This window comes from Pomacea canaliculata, linkage group LG5 (genome assembly GCF_003073045.1).
Source record: "Pomacea canaliculata isolate SZHN2017 linkage group LG5, ASM307304v1, whole genome shotgun sequence".
Classification (NCBI taxonomy): domain Eukaryota; kingdom Metazoa; phylum Mollusca; class Gastropoda; order Architaenioglossa; family Ampullariidae; genus Pomacea; species Pomacea canaliculata.
The window spans coordinates 8162337-8190300 of NC_037594.1; the positions used below are offsets into that span (position 1 = coordinate 8162337).

Here is a 27964-nt window from a genome sequence, read left to right on the forward strand (position 1 = left end):
GGAAGCTTCGATTAAGTGCATGGTGGAAATATACAGATGCTACTGAGCTAACGCTCATAAAAAATGAATTCTTTGATATTATAAGAATAACTATAGCACTTTACAGACATTGCGTTCAGTTATTTCCGCATTCCAACGACTGTTTTACAATCTTACTTAAGAAAGATACCGAACAGCTCGGTAGCAGATGGCCATATAGCTGTGCGCCCTGCACTTGTGCAAACTGTGTATAATATATATTTAGTTCACTACTGATTTTTCATTTTATATTAAAATAAACACCAACAGTATGGATGCTAAACAACTGTATGACCTGAAGCAGAAAGCTTTTAATTATTATCTTGATAATGGTGTGCCTCAAAAAATGGAAGAAGTCCTGAACTCTATGTTTTATGACAACCCAGAGGATGCGTATGGATACTTGGTAAGTGATTCTAAATTCATTCCTAAAAAGAAATTAAAGTTTTAAAAAAAGCTGTCATTTCTTAAAATATAATTTATGTAATTTTTTGTTAGATGATTAACAATGTGGAAAGAATATTGACAGTTTTTTTCTATAATTATCACATAAACAATTAAATATATGGATATTTGCATGCTTTGTTGAAAATCGGCGTTTTTGTTTGTACATGTACAAATATTGTTTATTTTCATACTTGATATGTAGGGTGTCTATAAAGAACTACAAAATCTTAAATAATATAAATGCTACAGTATGATTATTCCAGTGTATTATCAAAACTGTAATAATGAGTTAAATATCACCTACTTTCAGGTCAGCTACTTTGAGCAGTTCACAAAGCCACCAGTTATCGCTAAGGTTGATACAATTTTTTTCCATCTTTGCACATCCTCTCTTTAAGTATTTTGTCATTTTCATTTCTGTCATATGTACTAGATTACAGCTATAGAGACAATTTCCAACACTCATTGCAAACACACATGCAATTATGCATGCACACACATCTAATATATAACATAACCAAAAATGTATACACTTTATTGGGGGGGAGGGGGGGTGTTAACTAATGAATCTGTCCTTTTGTGTTGTTCTCCTCTCCATGACATGCACAAGACAGGAGAAATTCAACTGAGGTTCCTATTCCTTCTCTGGCCCACTGTTTGAAATTGACTGCCCCTTTCTCTTCAAAGTGTGTCTACATTTGAAGCCTTTCAGTCTGGCCTTACATCACATCTCTTTGAAAAACATCTAGCACAATTACAATTACTGTTTTGCTCATTTCTTAATTCTTCATCTATGCATTGTTTGTTATGGTGTTATCTGTTTGCCAATAATTATGTTTATTGTATGGTTGACTGTCAGTTTGTTTATAGTCTTTTGTGTGCAGAACATTGAACTAGAATCCACACAGGAAAATGTGCTTAACAAATCCAATTATTATTATTCAGCTAAATGCCAGAAGACGTTTTGATGGAAAGGGGCAACCAACAATCCTCATCGAAGTACACTGCGTGGTCAAATCCCAAGAGAAGGTGGGTATTATTGTGTGTGTGTGTGTGGATGGGTGTAATACATGTGCATGTTCAACTATCTCTGCTTAACAGGGTCACATTTATTCTGTTGTCAGGGGAAATGTTCCATAACAGTACACATAGCTTGAGGATATGAGTTTGATGAGTATCATATTCCACAAGTCTATAGTGTATAGAATGGGAGCCTACAGCAGCCTAAAAGCATCTCTAATATTTTGGTTTCAGCTGATATGTAGGTGCATCAGTCCATCATCAAACTCCAACATTCTTGACAATGCAAAGTTAAGTGATCGAGAGGTAGAAGAGCAGAGAAGGGCAGAATCTGTCAGGATTGCCATCGACTACATTAACCAGGAATTTTCACCCATGTTCAGAGACATGAAACCCACAGAACAGACTAAAGTAGATGCCATCATTTCGTAAGCTTTACATCTTTTTAGGAAAGAAATATGTGAAACAAATCTGTGCAGGTTTGTCTTTTGCTAGATTGAATGTCTTTCTTATATTTCTTGCTTGTTTCTCTCTTTTTTAAAATTTTGGCTACTTTGCTTGCATTTGAGTTAAGGACTTTTTAACCACTGGTAATCTTGCTTTAAAGTATCAGTCATTCAGTTAAGAAAATGAGTAATGTGCCACATAATTCCAGCGACAGGACACCATGCAATCCTACATTCACCAGCATGGATTCCAGATTCATCAATCAATTTAAGCAAAACAAAGAGAAGAATAAGAGCAGTCATACTAGTCCTCATCCTCACATGAAATTCTGTCTATCGATGAGTCTACAATGTTTAAAATAATTCTGTTACATGCACTCACAGAGAGTATATGCAGAAACTTCAGGATGAAGAGAATGCAAAACACCATGCAGAACTGACGACACCTGAGAGTGAGACCACACCACGCATGGATGTTCCTCAAGACCCCAAGGCCAAATCAAAAGCACCTGTCAAGTAAGATGAAATCAACCTTTTCTAAATGTTTCCTTTGTCTCTCTGTGGTCATAGGTCTTAAAAAATGGATGTCAGGTCAAAGTGATTGAAGTCTCCTAAGATGACTTTAGGAGCATCAGGACAAAATGAGTCTAGAATGTGCAAGGTTGTGCATTAATTTAGAATAGTATGACTGTAGATATGCAAATATAATAGTATTATACATAGTTCTGCATGTGATTAAGTCTGTTTCTATCTCTCCTGATTGTATTGTGGCTTTTAACATCATGAATTTTTTTTTATTTGAAAATAATGGAAATTAAGGATCATATAGGAATCAGCTCATCAGTTGCCCATTTTGACATGAACTTATATTACAAACAGATTTTTTAAAATTTTAAAATATTGATGTATTTTATAAGTTCAGGTTTGTTGCAAAGATTTATAATACTATTCAGACTTCCTGACCTGGTTTGTGAGCACTGTGACTATGGATCACAGAAATTTTGACTTCCTTTTTTGACCCAGAATAATTATTAAGAAAGATCTTTATGCAGAATTAAACACTTAATGTTATGAAAGAAATAGTTGTTTCTGTTGTTTTTTGTGTTTTAAATCCAATCCACATGGATCATGCCAAGTTACCCTACTAGAGCAGCACAGGCACAAATAAGACCTTATTCTTAATAATGTGTCTTAATATCAAAATTACTTTTAGAGCATGTATCTATCTCATGATAAAGCTTTTCTGTAGCTTTTTTTTCTATCAATTTTCTTATACCCATTAATCTGTTTTCAGAGGAGGAAAATCAAAGATTCCTACACCTGTCATCGTAGAGGAGCCCCGTGAATTGCTGGCATTAGGAGCAGAGGCTGTATGTGCTGTTAGTCAGGTTGTATGTGTAGCTGGAGCTGCCACACAGGGTGTTCCTCTTTATGAGTATATCTCCAGTCTCTACAACACTGAGGTAGGTTTGCTAGTGAAGACTAATTTCTGAAAACAACAGTCAGGAGTTTGTATAATGTACGCAAGTCACTGCCATCCATTTGTTAATATTTTGGATGTCTTCCTGCCCAAATCCTCATGGTCAATTTTGTCAGCACCATCTCTCACACTGCTGTATGTGCATCTGTATATAGCAATGCCAGTTCCATATGCCATTACCTATGGTCAGCATCATGCAGGGTGGAAAAGCAGCAGCAGGCAAACTGAACTGCATTAAGGAGTTCCTGGTTGTTCCTAGTCCTCACCTCAGCTACACACAGGTCAGGAGCTGCTTTTCACTTTAACAGCTCCTTCACTCTTTCTTCTTCTATACTTCTTGCTCAGCTTTGTGTTTCTTTGTCTTCTGGCCTAAATAATAATAATATTAAGATAATATTTATGTTAGTTCAATAATGCACTGGAGTATTTTAACCTGAATTCTTGTAGCTTGTAGATACATCTTTGATAAGAAGTAAGCCTGCAACATTTTGTCTCCATTCAAAGTACTGTCCCTGAATTGCTATTTTTAACTCCCTGATAATACTGTCTGTCATGCTAGCCATCATGTAACAACTCCATCTTATACTGCTTATAGTATCTACATCCATTCATACCTTCATCCTACTCTTGTACCTGATATTTATGTTGTTCAGTGTCCCTCTACGTACCTCACTGTCCGCTGGCTGTTATCTTTCATTTATCATTATTGGTCTGTGCAAAGAGTGCAATCTATCTTATTAATTTAATTTTTTTTTCTGTTAAGGAAAGAGTATTAGGTTTTCAGTGTGTAAGAGCGATCGAGAGTGTGTGTGCGTGTGTGACAAATGACGAATCTTTATTTACAAGGGTAACAGAATAATCAACTCTGTGTGTGTGTGTTATTTGTTTAGAGTCTGGACTATATTATTGGAATCTATTCCTATGTGGAAAAAAGCCTGGTTTCAAAGTTTGGGGTAAGAAGTTATTCTTTTCTTTTAATTTTTACCATTTGTAAAAGTGCCTTGTAGTAAGGATAGATTTCTGTCTTCAGTCTTCAAAGCAAAAACACCTATAGAAATATGCAAACTGAAGTTCAAAAGAAGGAATAACACTTCCACAGCCATATATACTGTTTGGTATAAAGCTGTAGTCCTTACATACAAATGCTGTGTATAAGGATAACCCCCTTCCCACCAAACAAGGGGCAATGCTGCTGAAACTGTTAATTCTACACCTCTTTCTCTCCTTCTGTAATAAAACTTGCACAAATTATATATTTCTTGTCCAAAATAAAATTCTTTGAATTAATATCTTTTAAAGATACAAGACTGATACTAACAATTGTAGCTAAACAGTTCTGCATTTTACATGACTAATTACACACTGTGGCAGTACCATCAGTTAGTCACAGCTCCTAAAACCCAAGTAACGATCAGTCCATTCCTTGTTGTTCCATGGATCGAAGAGGAGATTAAGTTCCCAAGGAGAATGTTCCACTAAAATTCTAGCTCTTACTCATCATATGTGCTACCTAATCTAATACCTGGCATTGTGCTATTCTTTCCCCCATCTACTACACATTCACACTTAGCTGACCTTGGGATCCACAAAAAAACTGCTTTATTTCCAAGTATGTTCCCTACTGTGTGTCATTCATCTTTTGATCAGATGGCTTCTGCCTTATCATGTGTGTTGTGTATGCCACAACTACTTTAATTAGTTCTAGATTTCAATGTGCACAAGACAACACAGGTCTCATTTACCCAGGGGATATTTATTCCATTTATATGACAAGGATAAACATATAATATGCAAGCACTCATCTGTACTGACACACTCTCAAAGGTATGTACATTTCTTTATTCTTTAATGAATTTATTTACATTATTTACACAAAATTACCAATCTTATTCTATCCTCCTCATATCTAATGCCAAGCCTCCTAATACCTAACACCTATTCCTTCTGTAAACTTAAATGCTGCTGACATTGCTTTGATTTTCTTTCCCTGCTGCCATTCCGTCATTTACTTGAACAGGATTTCTGTCTTGGTTGTTCTCTGTATGCTTACACACAGTTTTTGAGGTTAAACATTGCTAGTCATGTCTCACATCATGAACTAATATTCCTGGACTGCTGGCAGATGATTTTTTCCAGTTAACTGCTAAAACAAGGTATAAGACAAGAAAGCTTCCGGTTTATTCACATTTCAGATCAACTACTAAAACGAGGCATGATACAAGAAAGGTTCCGGTTTAGTCACATTCTTTGTTTCAGCTCACCAAGGCTAAGAGCAGATCACTTCGCAAGAGGCTAAGCGTTGGTCTTGGCAGACAGACAGCAATCAACCTATACATGTCCATGCTTAAATGAAGTAATTCCCGCAAGATCACCGTTGTAGTCTTCTTTAAATCTCAGATAATAACTCCAAAGGCCCTGACAAAGTCTGCTGTGCACTTCAGACACTACAGGAATCTTTCCTTTCAATTGTGTTGGCAGGCTCAAAGTTTCTGGGTGGGGTGAGCAGTCCTGGAGGAAGTGAGCCACTGTCCGTTAGGCCATACTGAACGGGCACTGGGGGGACTCTCCAATATATGGAACTTGGTGAATGTGTGCTGTCTGAGTCTGGAGTGACCTATTTTGTCTTATGATGTCACCTATTCTCTTTCTAGCCTGTAAAGTGGGATGCTTTAGTCAAGTAACACAATAACAGAATATGTTATTATCTCAATCACCTACAGCTTGATGATGCACTTGTCTGAAAATATCTTTCTCACAGGCTCAAATGAAGGCTGTGAGTGATACAGGAGCATTGTGTCCAGCTTTTGACAAGCTGGAACTTGGCCTTGACCTTCTGATAGAAGCGATTACTGCTGCTAATCTGAAACCTGGCGAGGATTTTCATATTGGTATCAATGCAGCTGCCCATGAAATCATTGATTTTGTGAGATTTTCTGTTTGTTCACTTTTTAGAAAGAATTAGTCTAAAATGCCAATAATGATGTGGCTAAGTAATATTTGCTTCAGGTTTTGTTTCTTAATGTGTGCACCAAATTACGCAAGTGTTCTTATCTATTTTTTAAACCTATAAGTGCCCATATACTTTCACAGGGGTTAATTAATGGGCCCCAAACACCTCTTTCTATATTATTATGGATACAGAATGCTTACACAACATAGCCTGGGTCAAAAGATGTGGTGGTAATATGATGGTGTGCTTCTAGAATCTAGATGCATATTGGAGTCTTTATGTACTTAAGTTATGGCCAGTGCCGCCTAGAGCCAGCATGGACCCATGGCAGACGACTTCTCCGGGCCTCATGTAATTGTAACTGTACATTATTTTCCAGTATATAATAATATGCTTACAATATCTACATTTCATTTAGTAACATAATATAGACTGCGAACATTAGGACAAGTGCATTAGGACCTACATCATTATTTGAACAAAGAATTGTTTTAGTAAATGAGAAAAAATGGCATTAAAGGATCAGACTTGTAGTACCTTGCTCCATAGAAAAATCCCCAGTGTAAAAGAAAAAGAGCAGGAAAAGAAGAAGGAAAAATTCCACTGACCAAGGTAGGGCCTCCTTCACAGACATCGGCCTGGGTACACAGACCACTCTGTTGCCCCCTCTTGTCAGGCCTGGCTATGGCAGAAAGAAAAGTGAAGTCCTAATAAAAACCTGTAACATAGATGTTATCATTAATGTGGCTATAATTTACTTTTTTTTACCGTGCATACATATCCAGTATCCACTAAAAAGTATATCACAAAATCAGGTTTTGAGCATGGAACATAACTCTGCCCTAGAGATTAACCTCAGTGAATTGTTGTATTGATAAAGTGTACCAGTAGATCTGAAGGGCCTTAACAAGAGACATACTGTCACATTTGTTCAAAAGCAGAGTTTTCTGCCTGACTATTATATAAAGTTCGTTTAATGAGGGTTTTTCTCTCTCTAATTCTAAAAATTTTTGTAGTCACAAATCTCTATGGAAGATTATTTTAGCTCTGTGTGAACAGTGATATTTTGCCTTTGCAGGAAAAGGGCAAATATGAAGTGATAACAGGAATGTTGAAGGGTGCAGATGATATGGTGGGCTTCTGGACAGAAATCCTTTCTCGATACCCAGAAATCAAGTTCATCATAGATCCACTCGGGAAACAGGTGAAGTACTTGTGATGGGTTTGGCTCAGGAAACATTATCAGATTTTATTATCCCTGACACCTACCTATATATTTATATATGCAGATATTGATGGAAATGGAAAATAATATGGATAATAAATGATGATGTTAGCTAAGACCATGTATGCAAGTAGGGTTGGTGGGGTTGATGATGGTGGGGAGAGGTAGCAAGGCTGATGACCGACTGTTACCTAATAGTCAACTTGGTCAGTGAGCGAGTGTTACCAGCATTGAATGTGCCTGTAAACGTGAAATCTTCTGAGAGGCCCACGGAGCTGTAAGCCAATCTAGGGAAATAAAGTAAGCTGGCAGAAACTGTTGCTATTACTCTAGCCATTCTGGTAACACCATGGTAAAATGCTAGCTTGTTAATAATGCAGTGAGAGTAATAGTATCTGGATTTAGATCTCACCTCAAGGCCACTCCTTGTAGTCTCTGGATCACAATCACCATTTTTAATGTGTAGTATTTGCATATCATAGTTTATCACTTTTATTTTTCACTTGTGGAATAATGGAGGATATGTGGAGAGTGTAAGTTCTTGACCCTGACCAGTGTGTTTTGGACATGTGTACAATCACAGTATCTGGCTTATAGGCTCAGTTCCATAGAGTCTGATATATTAAGACCTTGGGCCTAATGTTTGGTGCAGAAGAACAAAGTCCATGACTTGAGAAAATGTGTTGTATCATTGCAAAAAAGCTAAAAAATTTAAAGTGGCAGCTCTGTGATTTTTCTATTGCTGAAGAAACAGGTAAACATGATGTCCACTTTATGCCTCACAGTTTTCCCTCTGTGTCACAAACATTTTGCATAACTCTGTACTATGTAAATTATGTTCCCAGTTTGCAGCAGTATTTAGTATTAGTCTTGTTTTGTTTCATCTTCTTATGTTTGTGAGAAGTTATCTGTTGTTCTTTGGATAAATTAAAATATAGGATTGAGTGTGCTGCTTGTGTTAAAATGTTCTGTCCACCACCACTATCACCACAATACTGGTTTCCTTGGTCTACAGGACAGGACTCAGTGGCTAGAACTGTGTGATAAGATCACAGATACATGTTTCGTTGTTGGAGAGAATCTCTACCCTCGCACAGGACATCTCAAAAATGAAGAACTTCCCAATCCTGTCATAACAAATGCCGCTGTTCTTGCCATGGAGAGTCTAACGTCAGTGTCAGAACTCATGACCTGTGTCAAGAAAATGGAAGGTGAGGGTTTATGCAGTACTTCTTGATCACTCTATCATGCTGCTAGAAATAATTTTACTTATACACATGTAAAAAATCATGATTGGTCACAAAGTTTCACTACAACTTCTTTTTGTAAATGAGAAATAAGGGAAGCAGGAATCACTGCAAGAAGTTTTTTGGCACAAATATGCATCTGTTTATGCTTTATCGTATACATAAATGTATATTGATGTGCAGCTACTGACTTCTAAGGATCAGACATTCTGTGCAGTAAAAATTTATAGGCTCAGAGTGACAGTGGTGGTGGCTCGACGTGTGTGTTTGTGTGAAAAAGAGAAAGTGTAGAGAGACCTACCTAACCCATGGATGTGAATAAACAAGACAGTGATGAACCTGTCTCTAATGCCTTACTTCAACGAATGATGCATTTCTTGGTTAAGTAAATGACATCAATCTATGGTTTAATGTCAAAGTCAGATCTGACATTGCATACTTTCCCTCATACTTGCTTTGAGATTTGGCATCATAGCTCAAATTTTAGTAAGTCTTGTCTGATCGTCTTTTGACATTAATATTTCACATGTAAATGTGCTTGCGCATTTGCTGAGTGTGTGTAGACTACTTTTATGTATGCCATGACAAAGCATTGAGCTCTGCATCCCTTGTGCAGCTGCAAAGAATCAGATAGTTTTGGCTGCTCGAGCTGGAGAAACACAAGATGACTTCCTTGCTGATCTGGTAGGCCTTTAACAAAGAGCATGCATTTTCAACTTTGTCATAACTATTAAGAATAACATTTGTTAGAATACATTCTTAGTTTCTTTACATGTGTTCATTTACAGTGTTCCTGAATGTGGACATAATTTTACCTTTTAACGAGCATTCTAAAAATTGTAGGTGGGAATTTTGTCGTGCAACTTCTCACGGTCTTTGTGAAAATTGTTTTAGTGCACACTACATGAATTTAGTGTTGTTTTAATGTTAAATGAAAAGGTCTGGGAGAAAACAAGAAAAATAGTGCATTTAATTACTTTTTTAAATAGTCATTTTTAATATTTTATATTGTCATTTTTTCAGGCTGTGGGAATGAATGTTCGATTCATAAAACTGGGTGCACCAAATCGAGGTGAGCGAATTAGCAAGTACAACCGACTACTGCAGATAGAGTCTGAGTTGGAGTCTGCGGGGAAACTTGCACCACAAAAGGATCATGAGTTCATCCACATCTCACTGCCATCACCAGAAGTGGAATAAGATATACCCAGTTCTAGATCAAAAAACCTAAGAGATTTAACAGGAAGAAGTGCCACAAATATCATTTTTTCATTTGTTAATAATATATAATAGTAAGTCTGGAACCCATCAGCAGATAAAAACTGAGGCAGTTACTAGCCTTCCAAAAAGGTGACAAAGTGTATGACAGATGATGGGCTTAATTAGGTTTTACTGCTCAAATACATTTCACTTTTCCACCACAAAATCTACAACCCATATAAAGACCCAAAGTGTGGAATTATCAACCACAAATGACAGTACCTTCATTATCTTTTTACCATAATTCTTTATTTCTTTTCATATCCTCATTCTTGCACTGTTTCTCTATTACAATGAAAACTTCAGCAGATTTTTAATCTAATGCCTTTTGCATGTGTTTGAGGGTGTGTGCATGCATGTAGATGAGTGCATGCAGATCTAAGCATATTATTTTAAATATGTATTATTTTTGTCTGCATCAGTTCATACAGCTTACATAAAAATCAGCTGACACCTAATAATTCATGTACATATTCCATCCATTCACAAATCATGTTTGTTAAGCTTCTAGATTAATAGTTTCTGAATAGTAAAATAAAAAGATCAGACCATATTTACAAATACAGATTTTATTACACCTCCCACAAATACATTTTATCGTGTGGTACATCTAGCTTTTCTTGGAAACCTAAAATTTCAATCGACCTGGTGGGCTGCAGACTGATCTGTCACTTAAATATGACAGTCAAGTTAATATTAGAATGCATGTATGTTATCTGTCAGTCCTGCTCATATTACCTGACTGCAGGGAACTATACAACCACTTTCATTTAAAAGCAAGCAAAAGTACACATATCATTTGAGTCACAAAAAAAAGATCACATTTAAAATATTGAAATCATGGAACTCTGAGTAAATAACACCCCTTCGTTCTCAAGATTAAATTCTACAAACAATATCTTACACATAAAGGGGTGAACCCTGAGACATTACAAATGTCCATGGATGTCCTAAATAATATATGATCCAAGCTTTTCCATTGGTAATAGCCATGGTAATGTATGCAAATTTATATGCCTTACTAGTTTGTTTTGGTTTTTTTTTTTTTTTTGTCCTGACCCACTCCTCTCTTCAAAAATGATTAATTCTGCAATCGTGTGACCAAACTAGAAACTGCAATGATGCAGTTCTGCAGGAAAGATTAAAGAAAGTAAAAGACATAGTTTCCTTCCACAACATTCTGTCCCTGAAATACCTCTTTCTCTTTGAGTGTGTGATACAAATTTTTCAAGCTGAGAAAATGCAGAGGTCTAGGCTTTAACGCATTGGGAACAGGACCTTGATATTAACCATTTTACCTCATTGCATTCAAAATGTAAGCATTGCTATTTAAATAGGAAAGTGAACTGAAAGTGATAGTGAATAATCAAACCTCAAAATATGCAGATTTTGACTTTTCTACCTAACCCATTATGACAGCAGATGAAATTATGCATATACAATGGACTTGCTAAAGTGGTCCTCACCAGTCATGTACACGGTTGTTTGTTTTCAGTTCTCCCAAATGATCGTCAACATCTTAAAATGTTTTCACTTTTATCTTCCCCAACAGAGCTTACAAACTCTTCAGGAGATTCTCGACCTTTGTTTTAAGTCTCTAAAGCTACAAATTTTCACATGAGCTATCTTGATGCATACCTCTACATCGCCCTTTTTTCAAAAAAAGAAAGGATTGGGGGATCTCCAGAAATAGTTTGTAATAAAACATCTTCCTGTTCCCATGCAAATTTATTGAAAAATTTCGCTTCTTAAAATGAACAGACTCCATTTCTTTTCATGCACATAATACTTATGTAAAAAAATTTTAAATCTGGCACACACATACATGCTCCATATAATATTAGAAGGGCGCACAAACATATATGTATACTTCACACTGAGAAAGAGCCATTAAAAGCACCAGCTGCCATACATATAGTAGGATGGAAGACAGCACGCACATACACAAGGAGGGTGGGGGCTGGTGATGGGGGGGTGGTTGCTGGCCGGGTGACAGGGTCACTGGCCGGGTGAAGGGGTCGTTGGCCGGGTGACAGCTCCGTGATGGAGGAAGAGAGTGGGGAGAAAGCGGAAAGAGAGTGAAGTGAGCGGCCGGGGAGTGTGGTCTGGGACTGGTCGGTGTGTGAAAGCACATTTCACTTCGAGCTCAGTAGATAATGGTAGGTCAACCTGTTACATACACATCAAATAAAGAACATAGTGATGGTTTCTAGACTGAAGCATCACAATCTTCTAAGAATCCACTAACTTTCCTGGGATTATAGCTGGGTCATATCTACATATCTTGTAAGACCATTCAGTCTTTGTTTTCCATAAAATGGGTGTACATGTGCGGGTGGGTGGGTTGTGTGTGTGTGCATAAAACAGGCAGGCAAACCCCTTCCGAGACAGATTTCAAGTCCTGGTTATCTTAAAAATCAATTGGGGATGGGTTTTCAAAAAGCCAAGATGCAAACAATAAAAACAATATTATCAACATTTTACACAGTAAATGTGAAAAAATGTTAGAATTTTAATAGGTACACAAATGTGGAACTCACTGATTAGAACAAAAGAAAAAGTGATGACAAAATACCATAAAAAGCAAAGTACCTTCACAATATTACTTTGAAGTAGTTGCTCATAAACCACTTTCCAAATGATACTCATTGCTTATGTACTTGTTACTCAGAGTTCACCTGTGAACTCAAATACTGGTATACATTTTCTTGTTCACTGTGGTGTGTTAACCTTATTAAATAATGAATCTTTAAATCTATGCTTGGATGTGGGAAATTTTCATACATATATCTGTTTGCACAACCCATCAGTAAATAAACAAAAGTTAAAAGCAGCCCCCTAGCTTTTCAGTCACAAGGGAGTGAGGTGTTATAGACTGTGTTTTTTTGTGAGGGCCATGCCCATCCCTTCTCCTTCACTGGCTTTCCCTCACCAGCCATCTAAGGTAATCAGGTACCAAATCAACAGCAGAATCAATTGGGGAAAGTTTGCCAGCACCACAAGGGAATCCAACCGGCATAAAGTTGGCATGCCTCCAGCTTCAGACACTGGTATTCTAACTAGCTGGCTATACAGGTGTGCCATCACACTGTTGATAATGAATATACTACCTACAGATATCATTTTAAAAAATTGAAACAAATGTTCATCCTTATTGCAGATGATTTATTAATAAAAGAGCAATTGTGCTTAAAAAATGGTTACAAAAACTTGGTTGGTGCAACAGATTTTGCATTGAGTTCTTGCACCATCACCATCAACCTTTACTTGTAATGGAATATTAAAATATACTTTATTTTGTTAAGTTTTAATATCTTTTGGAATGCTGATCATAGAATTATGTATCAAAATTACGCTAGTCAATATTGTCAGACATCAGCTTTTTCACATTTCTGTCATTCTGTTATATCCATATTTGAATTTTTCAAAACATTCAACCAGTCATTTAATTCAAATTGTTCTCATTTAGTATGGAGCCTCAAAAGCCTCACAATAAAAGTTGCATCCATAGGATGCAATTATTGTACAAGCAATGATAAAAATTTAATATTTTCAGTAATAAGTTTAACTTCACATGAAACCAAGAACAGAAAGTTTTAGCACATAACTTCAAGTCTTAAAAAAATATGTACATAAACATTAAAATCATTTTACAATTTTTTAGAAACAATACTTCACAATCTATGAAAACAGATCTGCAAAACTGAAAAAAAAAAGATAAAACATAATTTTCTCTTCCTCCATCTCTTTTAAAAATATTGGTCAAAAGAAAGATCCAAATATTAAAAAGATTTAAAAAAAGAAAATCTGGAAGTCTGCATCATGAATAAATTATCCTGCCAAATTACACTCCATCTACTATCAAGTTATATTTTTATCATAAATAATATATACCTTATACCCAGTTTGACAAAAAGCTATTAAAGAATGATAATCTGAGTCATCTTCAATCTTTTCAACTTCATGAAGGAAACTTGTCAATTGATTCATTAAGCTAGGTCAATGGTTTACATCAATCAAAACCAAACAAAATTAAACCAATTTACATCCTAAAATTGGAAGCAAAGAAAGCTAACACATTTAGTCATCTTTCTATTATTTAAAAAAAAAAAAAATCATACATTACACTACTGAACTTGAAACCACAAATACTTTAGAACAAATTTGCTATTCTGTAGACTCATCTGATTCTGCAAGTACGGAGAGCTTTTTTGGACCTGCCATATTACCCTTTCGCCTCTGCACTTCTTCAGTTTGATTTTCTGATGGAGGAAAAAACAAATTTAAAAGAAACTTTCTTTCTTCAAGATTCTTAATAATCAACATAGTTCTTGAAGAATTTAAGTTCCAGCTACTGCTTCTCAGATTTACATGCCAAATTCCAGTTCAAGACTTCATTAATCTAAAAGTTTATTTACTTAAATCAAACTGTGTACGTAACAAAATGATCAGCGAGAATAGCAAATCTTGAGCCGCAAACACTCAGCTTATTCAAATAAATGTTTCAGGAAAATTTCAGTCAGACAAGAAAAAATAGGAACCTGTAATACAGATTGGAATAAAAGACAAGAAATCTGCATTTGCAAAGAAGAATGTTACATCGAATGTAAAAACAAAGAGCATGTTGTTGTCTTCATGCTGATAATGCAAACATTAAAAAAGTAAAGGAACTGGCATTCAAAGATAAAGCTGCAAGTGTCATAGCTCACGCTCTGCTGGAAAAAAATTTGATAAAGTACCAAAATTGAGTTAAAATTTTCCATACCTCCATCATTACCTGATGACTTAACTGCATTATCACCCTGTCCTTCTTCTTCAAGACTGGGTCGTCTAATTTTTCGGAAGGCCCTAGCAAATTCTGAATCATCATGATCTGCTGGAATGGGGGCAGCTAAGTCACTTTCACTGCTTGCTTTCTTCAGATTTGTCTATTATCACAAAACACAAACTCAGCAATAATATGCAATTTAATGAAAAATGTTTGAAATAAAACCACATAAGCATTTTTTAAATGTATTAAGATGATTAATCTACAATTACAGGATAAAAACTGAAACACATATTCCATATGCTTTATGATTACTGGTTAGAAACTGTCCTGAATGATCAAATCATGAGTTGAAAAACAAACACTTAATACCTTCTTTACATGACTGTCGGTCTTTACTATGGCATAAGGTCTCACAATCTACCCACTAATCTGTGCAATGTCTTCTTGATAGTATAGTATTTTCTGAACAAATTTGTGAATATCTACAGTGTCTTTGACCACAGTGTTTTTTCATGGTATGGGAAAAAATGATGCACAGTCCAATAAGTCATCTGTAAATAAGAAAGAGAACAAAAAAAGCAGCTCACCAAAAGTCCTTTCAATTCATTCATGGCTGACCCATCTGTCTCATCTGGACATGATGGCTGTGAATAAGGAAATCTGAAGTCATGAGTCTGTCACCACTCAAATGAAACAATGGAATCTACATTCTCTGTGTGATCATAAGCCAATCATCATAAATGATCGATGAGAAATTTAAAGGTGCAGAAAAGTGGTTTATGAAAAGCACATTTAAATAAAATAATTGGACAGTCAACAATACCTTTATTACTACGAGTAAAGACAACATAATTTTCAACAAGGGGAAGCAACCTGGTTTCACCTGAAAGCTCAAAAAAGCTAGTCTCCCGTGTGAATTAAATTCACTACCTTCCAAGTATTATGTGGACACAAAAATCCTGGTAAACTTTCAATCTATATATTTTTCTTGCTTTGAGCTGAGTCACCTATAAAAAAAATTTAAACACCTACTCTTCGAACTTGTTTCGGGGCACGTGTAAGTGGTTTTCCATCCTTGATCCTCTTCATCATTTCATCAATTGCTTTTGAATAGTCATCATTTGTGGGCACCCCAGGCTTAGAACCTAAGACAGAAAAAATATGCAGTGATGAGAACTTTTTTCATAATAATTGTATTACATCTTTTACAAACATAAATGATTATAACATAATCATATTCTAAACACAGGAAATTCATATGAGAATGTGCACGCACACACATGCCTAAACAGATCTCTCACAAGAAGACTGATATATAAAGCACATATTTTTGAATATGCTACAAAGCCTGTTATTAAACTCAACTACTTTCCTTTAATTAAAAGTCAATTAAAACTCAATTACTTTCCTTTAATTAAAAGTCCAAAACACTGCCTCATTTTCAAGTATGCTGACTGTGGCATAATGTCATGTTACAATTATCTGTTCTTGAAAAAGAGATTCTTGAATAAAGTGTTCTGTTTTGCTCACATATCTCATAAATATATATTTTAAAATAATACAGATGCTTGCTCATTTGTGAGCTGTCACAAGTTATTACTATCTGCATTTCAAAAATTCACTTGACTCCCGAGTACTGACAAGACTGGCCATTTTCTTAAATATATTTAAGTTGATTATTGCACCGCTGTCATTTGCTCCCTCTCATTGTACTGAGAGTAATGATGACCCTACCAACTGCTCCCTCACACTGATCTGAGAGTAGTAAGTTTCATGTTTTGATAACCCTACATTTTGGCCCCTCCCATTGTACTGAGAATAATCTAGTTCATGTTTTGATGACCCTACCATTTTTCCCACCAGAAGCAGCAGCAGCAGCAGCAGCAGCTGCAGCCTTTTTCTTGTCTCTCCGACCAAAAAGTCTGTAAACCAAAGCATGCAGCTTAAACCAGACCTTTAGAGAACAGGAAAGTTGACTCATGGATATTGCACTAATCAGTTGACTCTTTTTACAACTAGCAAGCACTTTCTCTTACACATGCTATTTTGGCTTACGAAAGCATAGTAAAAAAGAGGTTGATTTCCAGTTTTCAGCTTGCTTCAGAGACTATAAAAGTTGCAGTTTTAGCCAAATCCTATTTACGATTTAGGAAAGGCTGTTGAATGAGCAAAACAGCTACTCTTTCATGAAATAGAGTAGAAAATATGATGCTTCAACCTGACTGATTAAAGTTATTCAAAAGTTTATGTAAAGTAAAATTCTATAATGTCATCTAGTAATTTACGCAACTCCTCCCATCACAAGACCTCACCCAAGCTTCTTTGTTGGTGGTGGAAGTGGGGGTGGAGGAGGAGGTGGGGGTGGTCGTGTTGCTTCTTCTAATCTCTTCTCTATATTCTCATCTGAAAAATACAGTGCACTGAGTATAATAAGAATAACTGCAAAATTTATATAGCGCTTACTCACACTCCTAAGGAGCATGCTCTTACCACTTAAGAACAAGAAAAAGACATGGGCAACATACGATGGGACAGAAGAACAAGCAAACAACATATGAATGATGGAAGAATGACAAATAAAGACAAATATAAAAAAATAAAGAGGATCCAAACAACAAGAAAGTATAAAAAGTGTTTGATGAAGTCATGTTTTCTGTAGTTGTATGTAAGCAGAGAAATAAAAATAGTAGAATTGCTAAATATGCATGCTCTATGCATTCTTTTACTCCACAATACTAAATATTAAGTTTGTAATAACTAACAACACTTTAAAAGCGCTCAAAGAACAAAGTTCTGCATGCATGCAATTTTGGACAAGAACACCTTATTCAATGCCTAAGTGGAATTATGATAATTAGATATGAAGTTTGAAATAATGTTTTAGAAAAATTTATTCCATGGATATCAAGACAAATGAATTAACATTCATTAAGTGTACATTACGATTTCATACACTCTGCTGAACATCTTTCTGCTGTGTAGTTATGCTGGACATTTGCATAAATGTTCACATACATGTATATGATTAGAGATAGACTGCAGGTTTATTTATTTCACATAAATTTCATAGCATAAGCAGTCTTTGCAGGCATTTATTAACTCAAAAGAAATATGAATGCTCATACAACCCTGGACAGAACAGAATACACTCCGCTGTACTCACATTCATCTGAAAGCTTAGTGTACTGGGAGCGAAGATCATTGATTTGTGATTCAAGTCTTGCAAGCTGAGTTTGTAGTGAGCCCCTTTCCTCCAAAAGTTGTTGGTTCTCTTGCTCCAGTGATGTCAGCAACTCCTGATCCTTTAAACTAGTCAGCTCCTCTTTCAGGTCTGACATCTAGAGGAATAACAATGGTCTGACATCTAGAGGAACAACAATGGTCTGACATCTAGATAACAATGATCAAAAAAGAAGGATTTGCTCCATTAGCTGGCTGTGATTACCTGCAAACACCTAACAGCAGTATTATATGGATTAAGGTTATCAAAAATCAGTAGCAAATAAATTACTGGCCTCATAAAATAGATACTGCAGACTTCTGATCAAAGCCAACCTAAGAAACACTTCCTTATCTTCATTCAAAAACTTAAGTCATAAACTCCTAACAGCAAAAAAAAAACAAACAAACAAAAAATAATAATAATAATGATTTATACAGCACCTTTCCAAAGATTTGCTCATAGTGCTTTACATAAATGATACAAGAGCTAAACCAACAGCCATGCACCCACATTCGTATATAACAGACATGTTCACTTCTATAACATACACTCATATACAAAGTAAATTATAGACACACACTCATGGTCAGGACAGGGTCACAGTGAAGTTGTCCTGAAAAGATGCGTCTTAAGTTTTAAAGGTGGTAAGAGAATAAGTGTGACAAAGTATGACAGGTAATCTGTTCCAAGTTGATGGAGCTTGGTAGGAAAAAGACCCCTGTCCATACGTCCTTGTCTTACTGGGACTCAAAGAAGGTTGGTGTCATAAGATGACTGAAGAAGTCGTGCGGGCGTACAGATGGGAGTGAGTTTGGAGAGATACTGAGGATCAGTGCAAGAAATGGCAGAGCAAGTCAAACTGGAAAGTTTGCAGGCTATATAGTCCACAACTGGCAGCCAGTGAAGAAAGCGTATGATAGGGGATATATGTTCATTTCTAGATGCTCTGCAGGTGAAGCGAGCAGCATTATTCTGGATCCTCTGAAGTCTGTCAAGAAGAGAAAAGAGAATAACAATAGTAAATCCTCGACAACACAATGGCACAGATAAAGTTTTAGTTGCTTCAGTGGGGAAATAGTGGTGAACAGTACTGATCCTACAAAGTTCAAGGTAAGCATTTCTGCAGACATGAGAAATATGCTGATGAAAAGTCAATGTCTGATTAAGAATGAAACCCAAGCTGAGGACAGAAGTGGAGAAAGGAATAATTGAGTTGTTTATAGACAAAAAGTGAAGAAGACAAGGGTGACTCAAAAATTTCTTTGTACAAGAAACAGGTCAGTCTTATCATCATTTAGTTGCCTCTGTTTTGGAGCATCCAGGACTTTACGTCATCTATACACTCCTGTCTCTATGTCAGTAGTCCACTGAGTTCAGTAAGTGCAGCTGACTAATAAAGCTGTGTATCATCAGCGTAACTCACATGGCAAGGCGTGAAAAGGATAAGCAAGAAGCGGATAAAGCAACAAGGAAAAAAGTGGTAGTTAATGGCTGAACATTCACTGTCCAGCAGGAAAGAATGGTTTGACCAGGAGAAGAGAGATGAGGGCACTTGTGAGCCAGATGGAATTAGCGAGACCGCAAGAGTACCAGCACTGCACGTGCTGCTCACCCCTTCCCCCTGTAGAAACTAGGGTAGAAATTTGGGTTTTAAGGTTCAAAGGTTAAACTTCCCACACAATGCCAAGTTTGTAAAAGGCACTTTTTGACAGAAGCAGGACAAATCTAAGGATAGAAAACAATCCTGTAAGCATAGGCTGACAAGGACATTTTAGGGCTGAGGCACTAGCAAATGGTGGCAGTGATTTTACTTGTATTATTCTGAAAATAACAATGCTGCAATGTAAATGTAAAAAAAAAAAGTAACTCTATTCCGTAATACGGCACCACCCAGACAATCATATCACTAACTGATAAAACCTCATTAACCCCTCTCCACCCCTCCCCAAAAAGAGAAAAGAAGCACAAAACATGAAGCTCTGTAGCAGTTTTATTATAAATTTTATGCACAATATCAACCTATATAAAAGCAAATCTTGTAATTAAAATTTTTATCCCTGAACGAAACCAACTGTCAACCATATGTTTCCTTCTTTCAGTCATGGCAAACAATTAAACAATGTAAAACTGTTGCCCTCAATTAAGTCTGCCCTCCTAGTTTTATTTCCTGATAGAACACATGGTTTTTTTAATGGAAAGTCGAAAGAGGAACCAAAATGTGATTCAAATTTAAAATCTACAGGTTAATTCCAAGAAACAGCTGCAGCTAAGAATCTTGTACAATACAGTTAAGAAAAACAAAATTTTACAGCTAACAGCTCCAAGAACTCAGAGCATGCAGTTAAGTCAGTGCTCAATTTCAAAAGAAAATTGAAAAAATGTTTTTTATTCAGTTTGAAAAAACAGAGTCTAACATAAATTGTGAAATTGAGTACCTGCTCTTCATACTGCCTTTTTTGTTGCTCTAGTTGACGAGTCAGGTCCTCTATCTCAACCATAGCCTTCATCAGCTTGCGATCAGATGCCACTTCCATCAGCAACATAGTACTCTGGCGCTTTGCAGCTTCTTTTTCAGCAAACAGCTGCAACAAGACATGACATATAAAATCCTGTCTCCTACGTCTTTGTTTATTCCCTCAAAATCCAACCAAGCCAATACAAGTAAACTGGTGAAACAATTATTGTAAGTCTTGCTGACATAAGGAATATACATTCCTATCATGGATTGGCATGACTTTTGAAAGTAGCTGAAAATTTTCAAAGGTGTTATTCTAAAGAAAATGGTGCTCAACACCAGGTAAAATGAACTGAGAACTTAAAATTAAAACTTTCCCCTTGTAGCCAAAGTCTCCATGTATTATGCTAAGATGGTGGAAGCTTGAAGTGTGAAAGTGGTGTGCACAAGCTGCTTTCCACATTTTAAAAATGCATAGAAATAAAGAAATGATTTTAACTTATTTCATACCAAGGAAAGGGGTTACTATTAGACTTTTTGACAAGTACTAGCTCAATTTTTTGTTTCTTCTTGTCTGTTTTTTTGCTTAAGCCATAAATGTTACTACTGGAGACTGAATATAATGTTTGTCTAGTCGTTTTAAAAGAGAAACCTTACTGTTGATGCATATTTTTCAGCCTGGTCACGGCAAAGAATTTCCTTTTCATAGCTTCCTTTCAGCTTTTCATACTCTTGAAAAGCTAAATCAGATGCTGTTGAATAAAAAATAAAATTAGTTAAAAATATTATCATATACATCCATGGGTTTGTCATACTATTTCTCTGACCCTTCAGTTTACTGACTTTTAAACTACAACTTAAAAGCTTTCTTTAATTAAAAAAGATATACTGGAAATATTTTATAAAGGGATTGGTCACCTTAAAATCTCAACAACTTCCCATGTCAAAAACAAGAGAGGAGTCTGAGAGAGCATCATAATATCTTTCAACTTTACATATCAAAAGAGAAAGAGAGAAATCATATTTAAGCAGCAAGATTAAAAAGCAATTATAAATGCAGTTTTAAATATATCAAGAGTCATTAGAGATATGTTGTAGAGTAGAACTATTACATACCTTTAGAAAGATTTGCCAAAGCTGCTTCATATTGCTGAAGAGAATGTTTCACTTGTTTCACCTCAGTTTTTAACCTTTCATTCTAGAAACGTAGACAGATCAAAGTTTGATTAAGAAGATGACTTCTTTCAACTACAAATTTTTCAATTTCATGATGGAATAAAAAGTGCTGTACTATTCCATGCGTAGCTAAAAAAAAAAAAAAACAACAGCAAATTTTAATGCAAAAATGTTGCATATGATTTTCGCACTTTAGATTTAGCAATTGCAAGGTGTCTCACAATATCTACTCATTGTTACATGAAAACCTGACTTGCAATAAATAAAAACACTTGCAATTTCAATGATAATAAGAATTATGATAATATAAGAACCTGCCAAAAAAACTCACCTGTTTTGAATAATTTAACTTTTTGTCTTTTTCAATTTGATAATCTTCCTTGAATTTTTTTAGTTCTGCAGTTAGCTGAGAATTTTCTTCCTTCAAATCTGATTGAAATGAAAAAGGGAAAATGCCATTAAAACATTTTGATTCAAATTATCAACTGTCCAATAGTGTGTTTTTTAAATGTAAGAAATACTGTATAAGTTGAGTAAAATTCAGTTCATATTTTCTTTCACCTGAAATCTTCTGATTAAGAGTTTCCAAGTACTCTTCGTAAGTGTCTTTATTCTCTGAATTCTCGCTTTCCAGGTTGAACTCAACCAAAGACACTCCATGCTTTGCAGACACCATCTGACTCATTCGTCTGAGGTTCCTGTTCTCACGAGAAATCTGTGATAAACAGACCCACCATAAAATTCTTTAAAAATTAATACATCACAGTTGTGCAAAAGGAACAAAACTAGATACTAAAATTTTTTTTTAAGTTGGAAAAGGTAGAGAAATATTCCAAAGAAATGAGAGAAAGTTTATAAGCAGAAAATTATCACCACGACTGCAGCTCTTTATGTAGTGACATTCCCCACAACCAAAGGCAAGCTCAAAACAGCTTATAGATAAAGATTCACATGCACACACATTTTGACTAGGTATCAAATGATGAGCCTATTAAATCCATTTCTCATCATTTGTGACAAGTGCTTAAGCCACTGTACCAAAAACACCCCAACAACAGCAACTTGTTTGTATGTTTTCACATTCTTGTATTGATTAAAACATGTACACAAATCCCAAAGTAAAATGTTAGTAATTTTGAATACATTTGTTCAGTTTTAGTACCACTAACTTCAGTTTTTCTTGTTTCAATTTCTTTCCTTTTGAGTTACATGTGGGAAAACATGTTCCAACCACTTTATGAGTTAACTCATTTGCAATTCAAGTATAAGATGGAGCTAGTGACAGAAATGCCCCCAAATATGCTTTTTTCAATTAAAACAAACTTAACAGGACAAAAGGACTAAAAACTTTAAATTAAGAAGAATCAAACTCAGCTCGAATCATCCTGACAGTGCACTTTCCCTAAGTGGGAATTCAAAACCTATGACCATGTACGAATCCCCTTTTTGGTAAACCACCCCTTCTTGCAACTGTAAAATGGATCAGGCTAGCCTGGTTTTACTAAGTGACCCAGGGTGATTCATGCAGAGGTGGACTGAGGAAGAACTGGTTGACAAACAGTCGAGTAGTGACTGGCTGTTCCATGCTTTTACTACTATTACTAGCATCACTGGACCAACATAACCCTTCATCAATTGGTACCAGTCAAGGGAGGCATGTATGGAAAAAATTAAGTTAAAATAACTCAAAAAATCTAAAGTGATGACATGCTTTCAGGGAAAAAAAATGAAGTAATAATAAATGCCCCTAAAACAATTATTTCTAGAATCAGCTTTCTTTCACTGCTGTATGGGTACTTGAAAGCAAGCTCATAATAAACTTATTAATTTAAGCAAATTTATTCAAATTATATTGTCATTCTTTCAGTAACTGGATACTCATTTGTGTTTTTAATATGGGAATGTCATGTTGACAGATTGTTACGATTTCAGTTTTAGAATGTGATATCTATTAATACATACATGGTTGTTATTATGCGACATATTTCTGGATTATATGTATCATTGTTTGTATCATAGTAATTTATTCCTTGTTACTCATAGAGAAGCATAGAACCGCGCCCTTGTTGTGGTACTGTTACGGTTTCTGTTTCAGCTTTTTTTTTTTTTAATAACGTGAGTGGGTTGTTAGCCCAAAGCTAAACATCCAACCTAGAGGGCCAGAGTGCTACATTTTAGTCTGGCCTCTCCCCTGACAGACCTGTTCGGCTTGGTTAGACCTGCCAGGAGCAAAGACTCCTGCTGACATAGCTCTGTGGATGGACAAAAGGCGCGCAAGCCATCACACCACTATACACGGTCAGTTGCACTAACTGGTGGTGGCTGTTTGTATCAGGGCTATACAATTAAATGCCCCTCTTGAATTATAGCCGAATAAAGAAAGAAGCAAATAAGTGCATGCACACACACATACAATATGAATGTGTACACTCAAGCATATGCATACACATGCGCGCGTACACACACAGTTTGAAAAAAACTGTACATTAAATAAATTTAAGAGGGCAATGTTTCCATGCACCTCAAAGCTTTAAACTACTACTCTTACTTTTGAAGCATATTCTTCGGCGTGATGCCGGCATTCCATTTCAATTTCAAATTTGTTTTTGATCTTCTCATATTCATTGTAAACAGGTTCGTATACTGCAACACAAGAAAACAGCTGCTGTTTACTTTTAATCCCGTGAGCATTCATAATATGTTTGTGTGTGTGTGTGAGCTCGTTAATGCACTGGAGTTATGTCTGATCAAAACAGAAATAAAATAAACAAGAGAGAAAGGAAGTAGCTAGGAGTATATCCTGTATCTGTGATATCCTTACTTCTTTAGTCATCCTGTACTTACATTGTCGACCGCTGCTATTCGAAAATATTTTCAAAAAATTATTTTTCACGGTCATTCAGTAAATGTTACACTCTTTCGTTTCTCCCCCTTCTCTCTCACACACAAATACAAAATACACGTGCACACACACACTCACACACGTCACCCACATTTTCCCATCTTGGCGAGTTGCTCTTCAGTCGTTTTCAGTCGATCTGCCAGTTGGTTATACTGCAAAATAATGAAAGAAAAATTGGAGTTTTGATGTCTGTTAACGAACAGATTATTTATTGTTATACCTATAGTGAGAATATGAATGTCGATCTTGGGAGGATCGATAATGGTAACATAAATATGCAACGTGTTTGGGAGGCGGGGGGAGGCGGGAATGGGGAGGGTTGTTGACGTGAAAGCTTACACCCGAGACCAGGATAAGAGAGAGTAGAGAAAACAATGGTTCAAAGGATGACACACTGTCAGCACGTCTTTTTCCTCTTCCTGCCCTGCTACGCCGAGCTGGGATTCCCCTCACATATCATTCTACATATAAACTTCCCCGTAACGGCCTATACCTACTCGACGGTCTACCGCTTTTAGGGTGGGCCGGACGAACGGTTGTCATGTATAAGGGATCTTTTGTCTGCGGTTGGTGGCGATGGGGAGCAGGAAGGAGGTGGTGGGATGCAATTACTGACAGTGTTTCACCTGCTAGTGTCAAATGTCTTATTACTTCCCACAGGCAATTGTACTAATGCAAGTTTGTTCTCAGAAGTCACTATAATTTAAAATGTTTTTAACAATTTTATTGGCTGAACTGCAATTTCTAATAGTTCATGTTACCTTGCCTGGTGTAGCAAACTTTTTAACAGCCATGCAGTAACTATATCTTAACAATTGTTCAAAAGGTGAATGATAGAGCTATAAAATGTTCAAGTGTGTGTGCTATTTGCTAATTCCATGAGATGATAATGCATAATATCGGAATGTGAATACCTGTTGTTCATTTTCCTTGTATTTCTTCAACAGCTCTTCATGTTTTTCCACCACTGCAAATAAACACAATGAGACTTTCAAGGTTTCATGAACAGACCACAACAGTAATGCAGAAGGGTTGTTGCTGCTTTAAGCTATTCTGACAGTGTGTGTCATTTAGTGCTCATGTGAATTTCAATTTGCATGTGTGTAGTCACACACATTAACATTCATATAGCATATACATTTCATATGTTCATGAAAATGGAAGTGTGTTACATGACAGCATGCATGCTCTCTTTTCTTCTTTTCTAAGACACATTCTGGACTCAGACCTTTAATACAGTAAATGCCAAACTATTTTATGTTTGCAAGAAGTTCAATTCTGAGTGGCTGTCAAATCCCTACACTTCCTTTATTTTCTCCAGAAGCAGCAGGGTAAAAGGTTGGTGCATAGTCATGCTTTGAAACTTGTGGGAACAGGTAGAACAAGTATTCAGTGGCCTACTTTACCCATGCTTGCTGTCCACAGGCGAGTTCAGGCTATTGTTCAAAGGTTACGAGGCAGTGCACCTTTTTTGTGTCTGATTAACACGGTCATAATCTGGCACTTGGCAACTCTGCTCTGAATCTTAAAATGTGCCACTATAATATAGTGACTATAGGCTGATTTTGAAAACTATTTATGTTAATGACACCTGAAATTGTTTTAAGTGACACTATTAAATTTGATTTTAAGAGGTTGTCAATATAAAGTTCAAGAAGATAATGACAGTATAACACAAGCAGTAATATACAACCTTACAGCAAGCGAGGGACAGAATGACAACAAAGACATCATGCTGATATTATTTGTCAAATATTTTAGAGCTAAGTTTTTTATACCTATACTGATTAGTACTTGCCACTTTAACAAAGAGCTGTGAAATTATGTCTATTTGTCAATGTTAGATTACAAGAGGAAGTATTTACATTTATGTAATGTCACTATAACATTTTTATTAAGGATGACTACTTCATGGTTATTTCCTCCACTACTGAATTCACTTGTTTAATTGACATTTTCCTTCTGAGCACATTAATATTTTTGTTCCCCTTTGAGAAAAATGGAAATACTTTAAAAATGAGAAATGCAAATTTTTTTAGTTCTGTTATTTTTATTTTTAAAAGGAATTTAGGAGAAATATTTACTTTATGTCTGATGAGTGAAGCAAAGACAAAAACAGAGAAGCAACTGTCAACTGTCAGACTTCTTTCTCAGTAAATGGCAATCGAAGAGAAAATAGATGTGATTTTAAACTATATAATATTTATCGTAAGAGGTTAACTGGTATTTTGGTAACTGTTTTGTAAACATGACTTAGAAGTATTGTGCCTGTGATCAGATCGGATGAGATATTTTTGTCCGAGAGATTGTCTCTGAAACGATGACATGAAAATCAGATCGGCCTTACTCCACAAACTCTTACGTTTTCTGTAATGTTATTGAATAAAATTACAATCAGTTGTTGGAAACAGGAAAGTAGTTATTTAGCTCATTCTCAACAGATAAGCCTGAGAGGAATTACTGTTCGCAAACACCTTCTCTGTTACGTCCCCTTATAGTGACGAAGCGTCATAAATTATTTCCGTCTGCTACTTGAAAAAATAAGCATTTATTCATTGAAATATTGTCAAGAATAACCGAAAATAGAGTTCAACTTACATTTGAAGCAGTGTGAGGACAAGGTTTTTACAATTTTCTCCAGATCCTTGCATTTATTCTGCCAAACGGCGACGCTGTCGTCTGCTTGCTCTGCCATGGTGGCTGCGAAGAGACGACTGCAGACGACGTGTGAAACTCGTGTCGACACAGTGAGTCAAGGAGGAGAATCCGCCACCGTGCTGACGTGACAACGAGGCAAGATTATTTACTTCCTGCTTCGCATCTTCAATACGTGTTTAAACGTTTCTTTTTAAACTACTTTCGTGGCTTAAGATCCATCATTATGGAAATTAGACAAGCCGTAACAAACTCCACACGAAACGCACTGGTACAACTTGTTCCTTATTGAGATAGAAACAATTAGAATCTAGTTATGTCGATGATTTTGCATATGTTTGTATTGCAGGCTTTAATTTAACTGAGATCACGGAAGCAGGAAGACAGATAAATCTTGTTCGGACATTGTAGAAACTGTGCTGCTGTATTTACAGTGGCATGAACAGTGCGTAATCAGGTTTAGTGTGTCTTGCAAAAGAAATAAATAGAGCAATTTCATCCATGGAGCTATAAAAGCTTTTACCCTGTCTAAAACATTTTAACTAAATCGGTAGGTAAACACTCAAAAGAGCGATTTGTCCAGTGGGTGTTCACGATCTTCATTGACAGTATAGTACGTGGTACCTCAGAACGACCTGCTCTAGCTTTGTTGGAACATTTCGATCCTTGAACAATGTTTTGGAAAAAAC

At 36.0% G+C, this 27964-nt stretch overlaps 2 protein-coding genes across 4 annotated transcripts; one reads left to right on the plus strand and one right to left on the minus strand.

Moving 5' to 3' along the window:
* On the plus strand, positions 1-11371 carry LOC112564019 (enolase 4-like). 2 transcript variants are annotated; one of them, XM_025238549.1, is made up of 13 exons: positions 1-424; positions 776-820; positions 1411-1494; positions 1720-1913; positions 2316-2447; positions 3226-3394; positions 3567-3692; positions 4302-4364; positions 6170-6334; positions 7440-7565; positions 8602-8797; positions 9450-9517; positions 9857-11371. In XM_025238549.1, the coding sequence occupies exons 1-13, from the start codon at positions 290-292 to the stop codon at positions 10031-10033; spliced, it is 1680 nt and encodes a 559-aa protein (XP_025094334.1). In that variant the 5' UTR covers positions 1-289; the 3' UTR covers positions 10034-11371. The 2 variants fall into 2 exon arrangements, with proteins under 2 accessions (XP_025094334.1, XP_025094335.1); XM_025238550.1 differs by having other exon boundaries at positions 348-424; positions 1336-1494.
* LOC112564020 (shootin-1-like) lies at positions 11129-27703 on the minus strand. 2 transcript variants are annotated; one of them, XM_025238552.1, is made up of 16 exons: positions 27219-27703; positions 25535-25587; positions 24712-24772; positions 24267-24361; positions 22280-22433; positions 22050-22147; positions 21659-21740; positions 21200-21294; positions 20523-20669; positions 18028-18202; positions 17177-17267; positions 16713-16786; positions 15897-16009; positions 15452-15508; positions 14871-15021; positions 11129-14355 (listed from the first exon to the last, which is right to left on the minus strand). In XM_025238552.1, the coding sequence occupies exons 1-16, from the start codon at positions 27313-27315 to the stop codon at positions 14261-14263; spliced, it is 1638 nt and encodes a 545-aa protein (XP_025094337.1). In that variant the 5' UTR covers positions 27316-27703; the 3' UTR covers positions 11129-14260. The 2 variants fall into 2 exon arrangements, with proteins under 2 accessions (XP_025094337.1, XP_025094336.1); XM_025238551.1 differs by having other exon boundaries at positions 14859-15021; positions 27219-27698.
* Between the last annotated feature and the right edge of the window lie 261 nt (positions 27704-27964).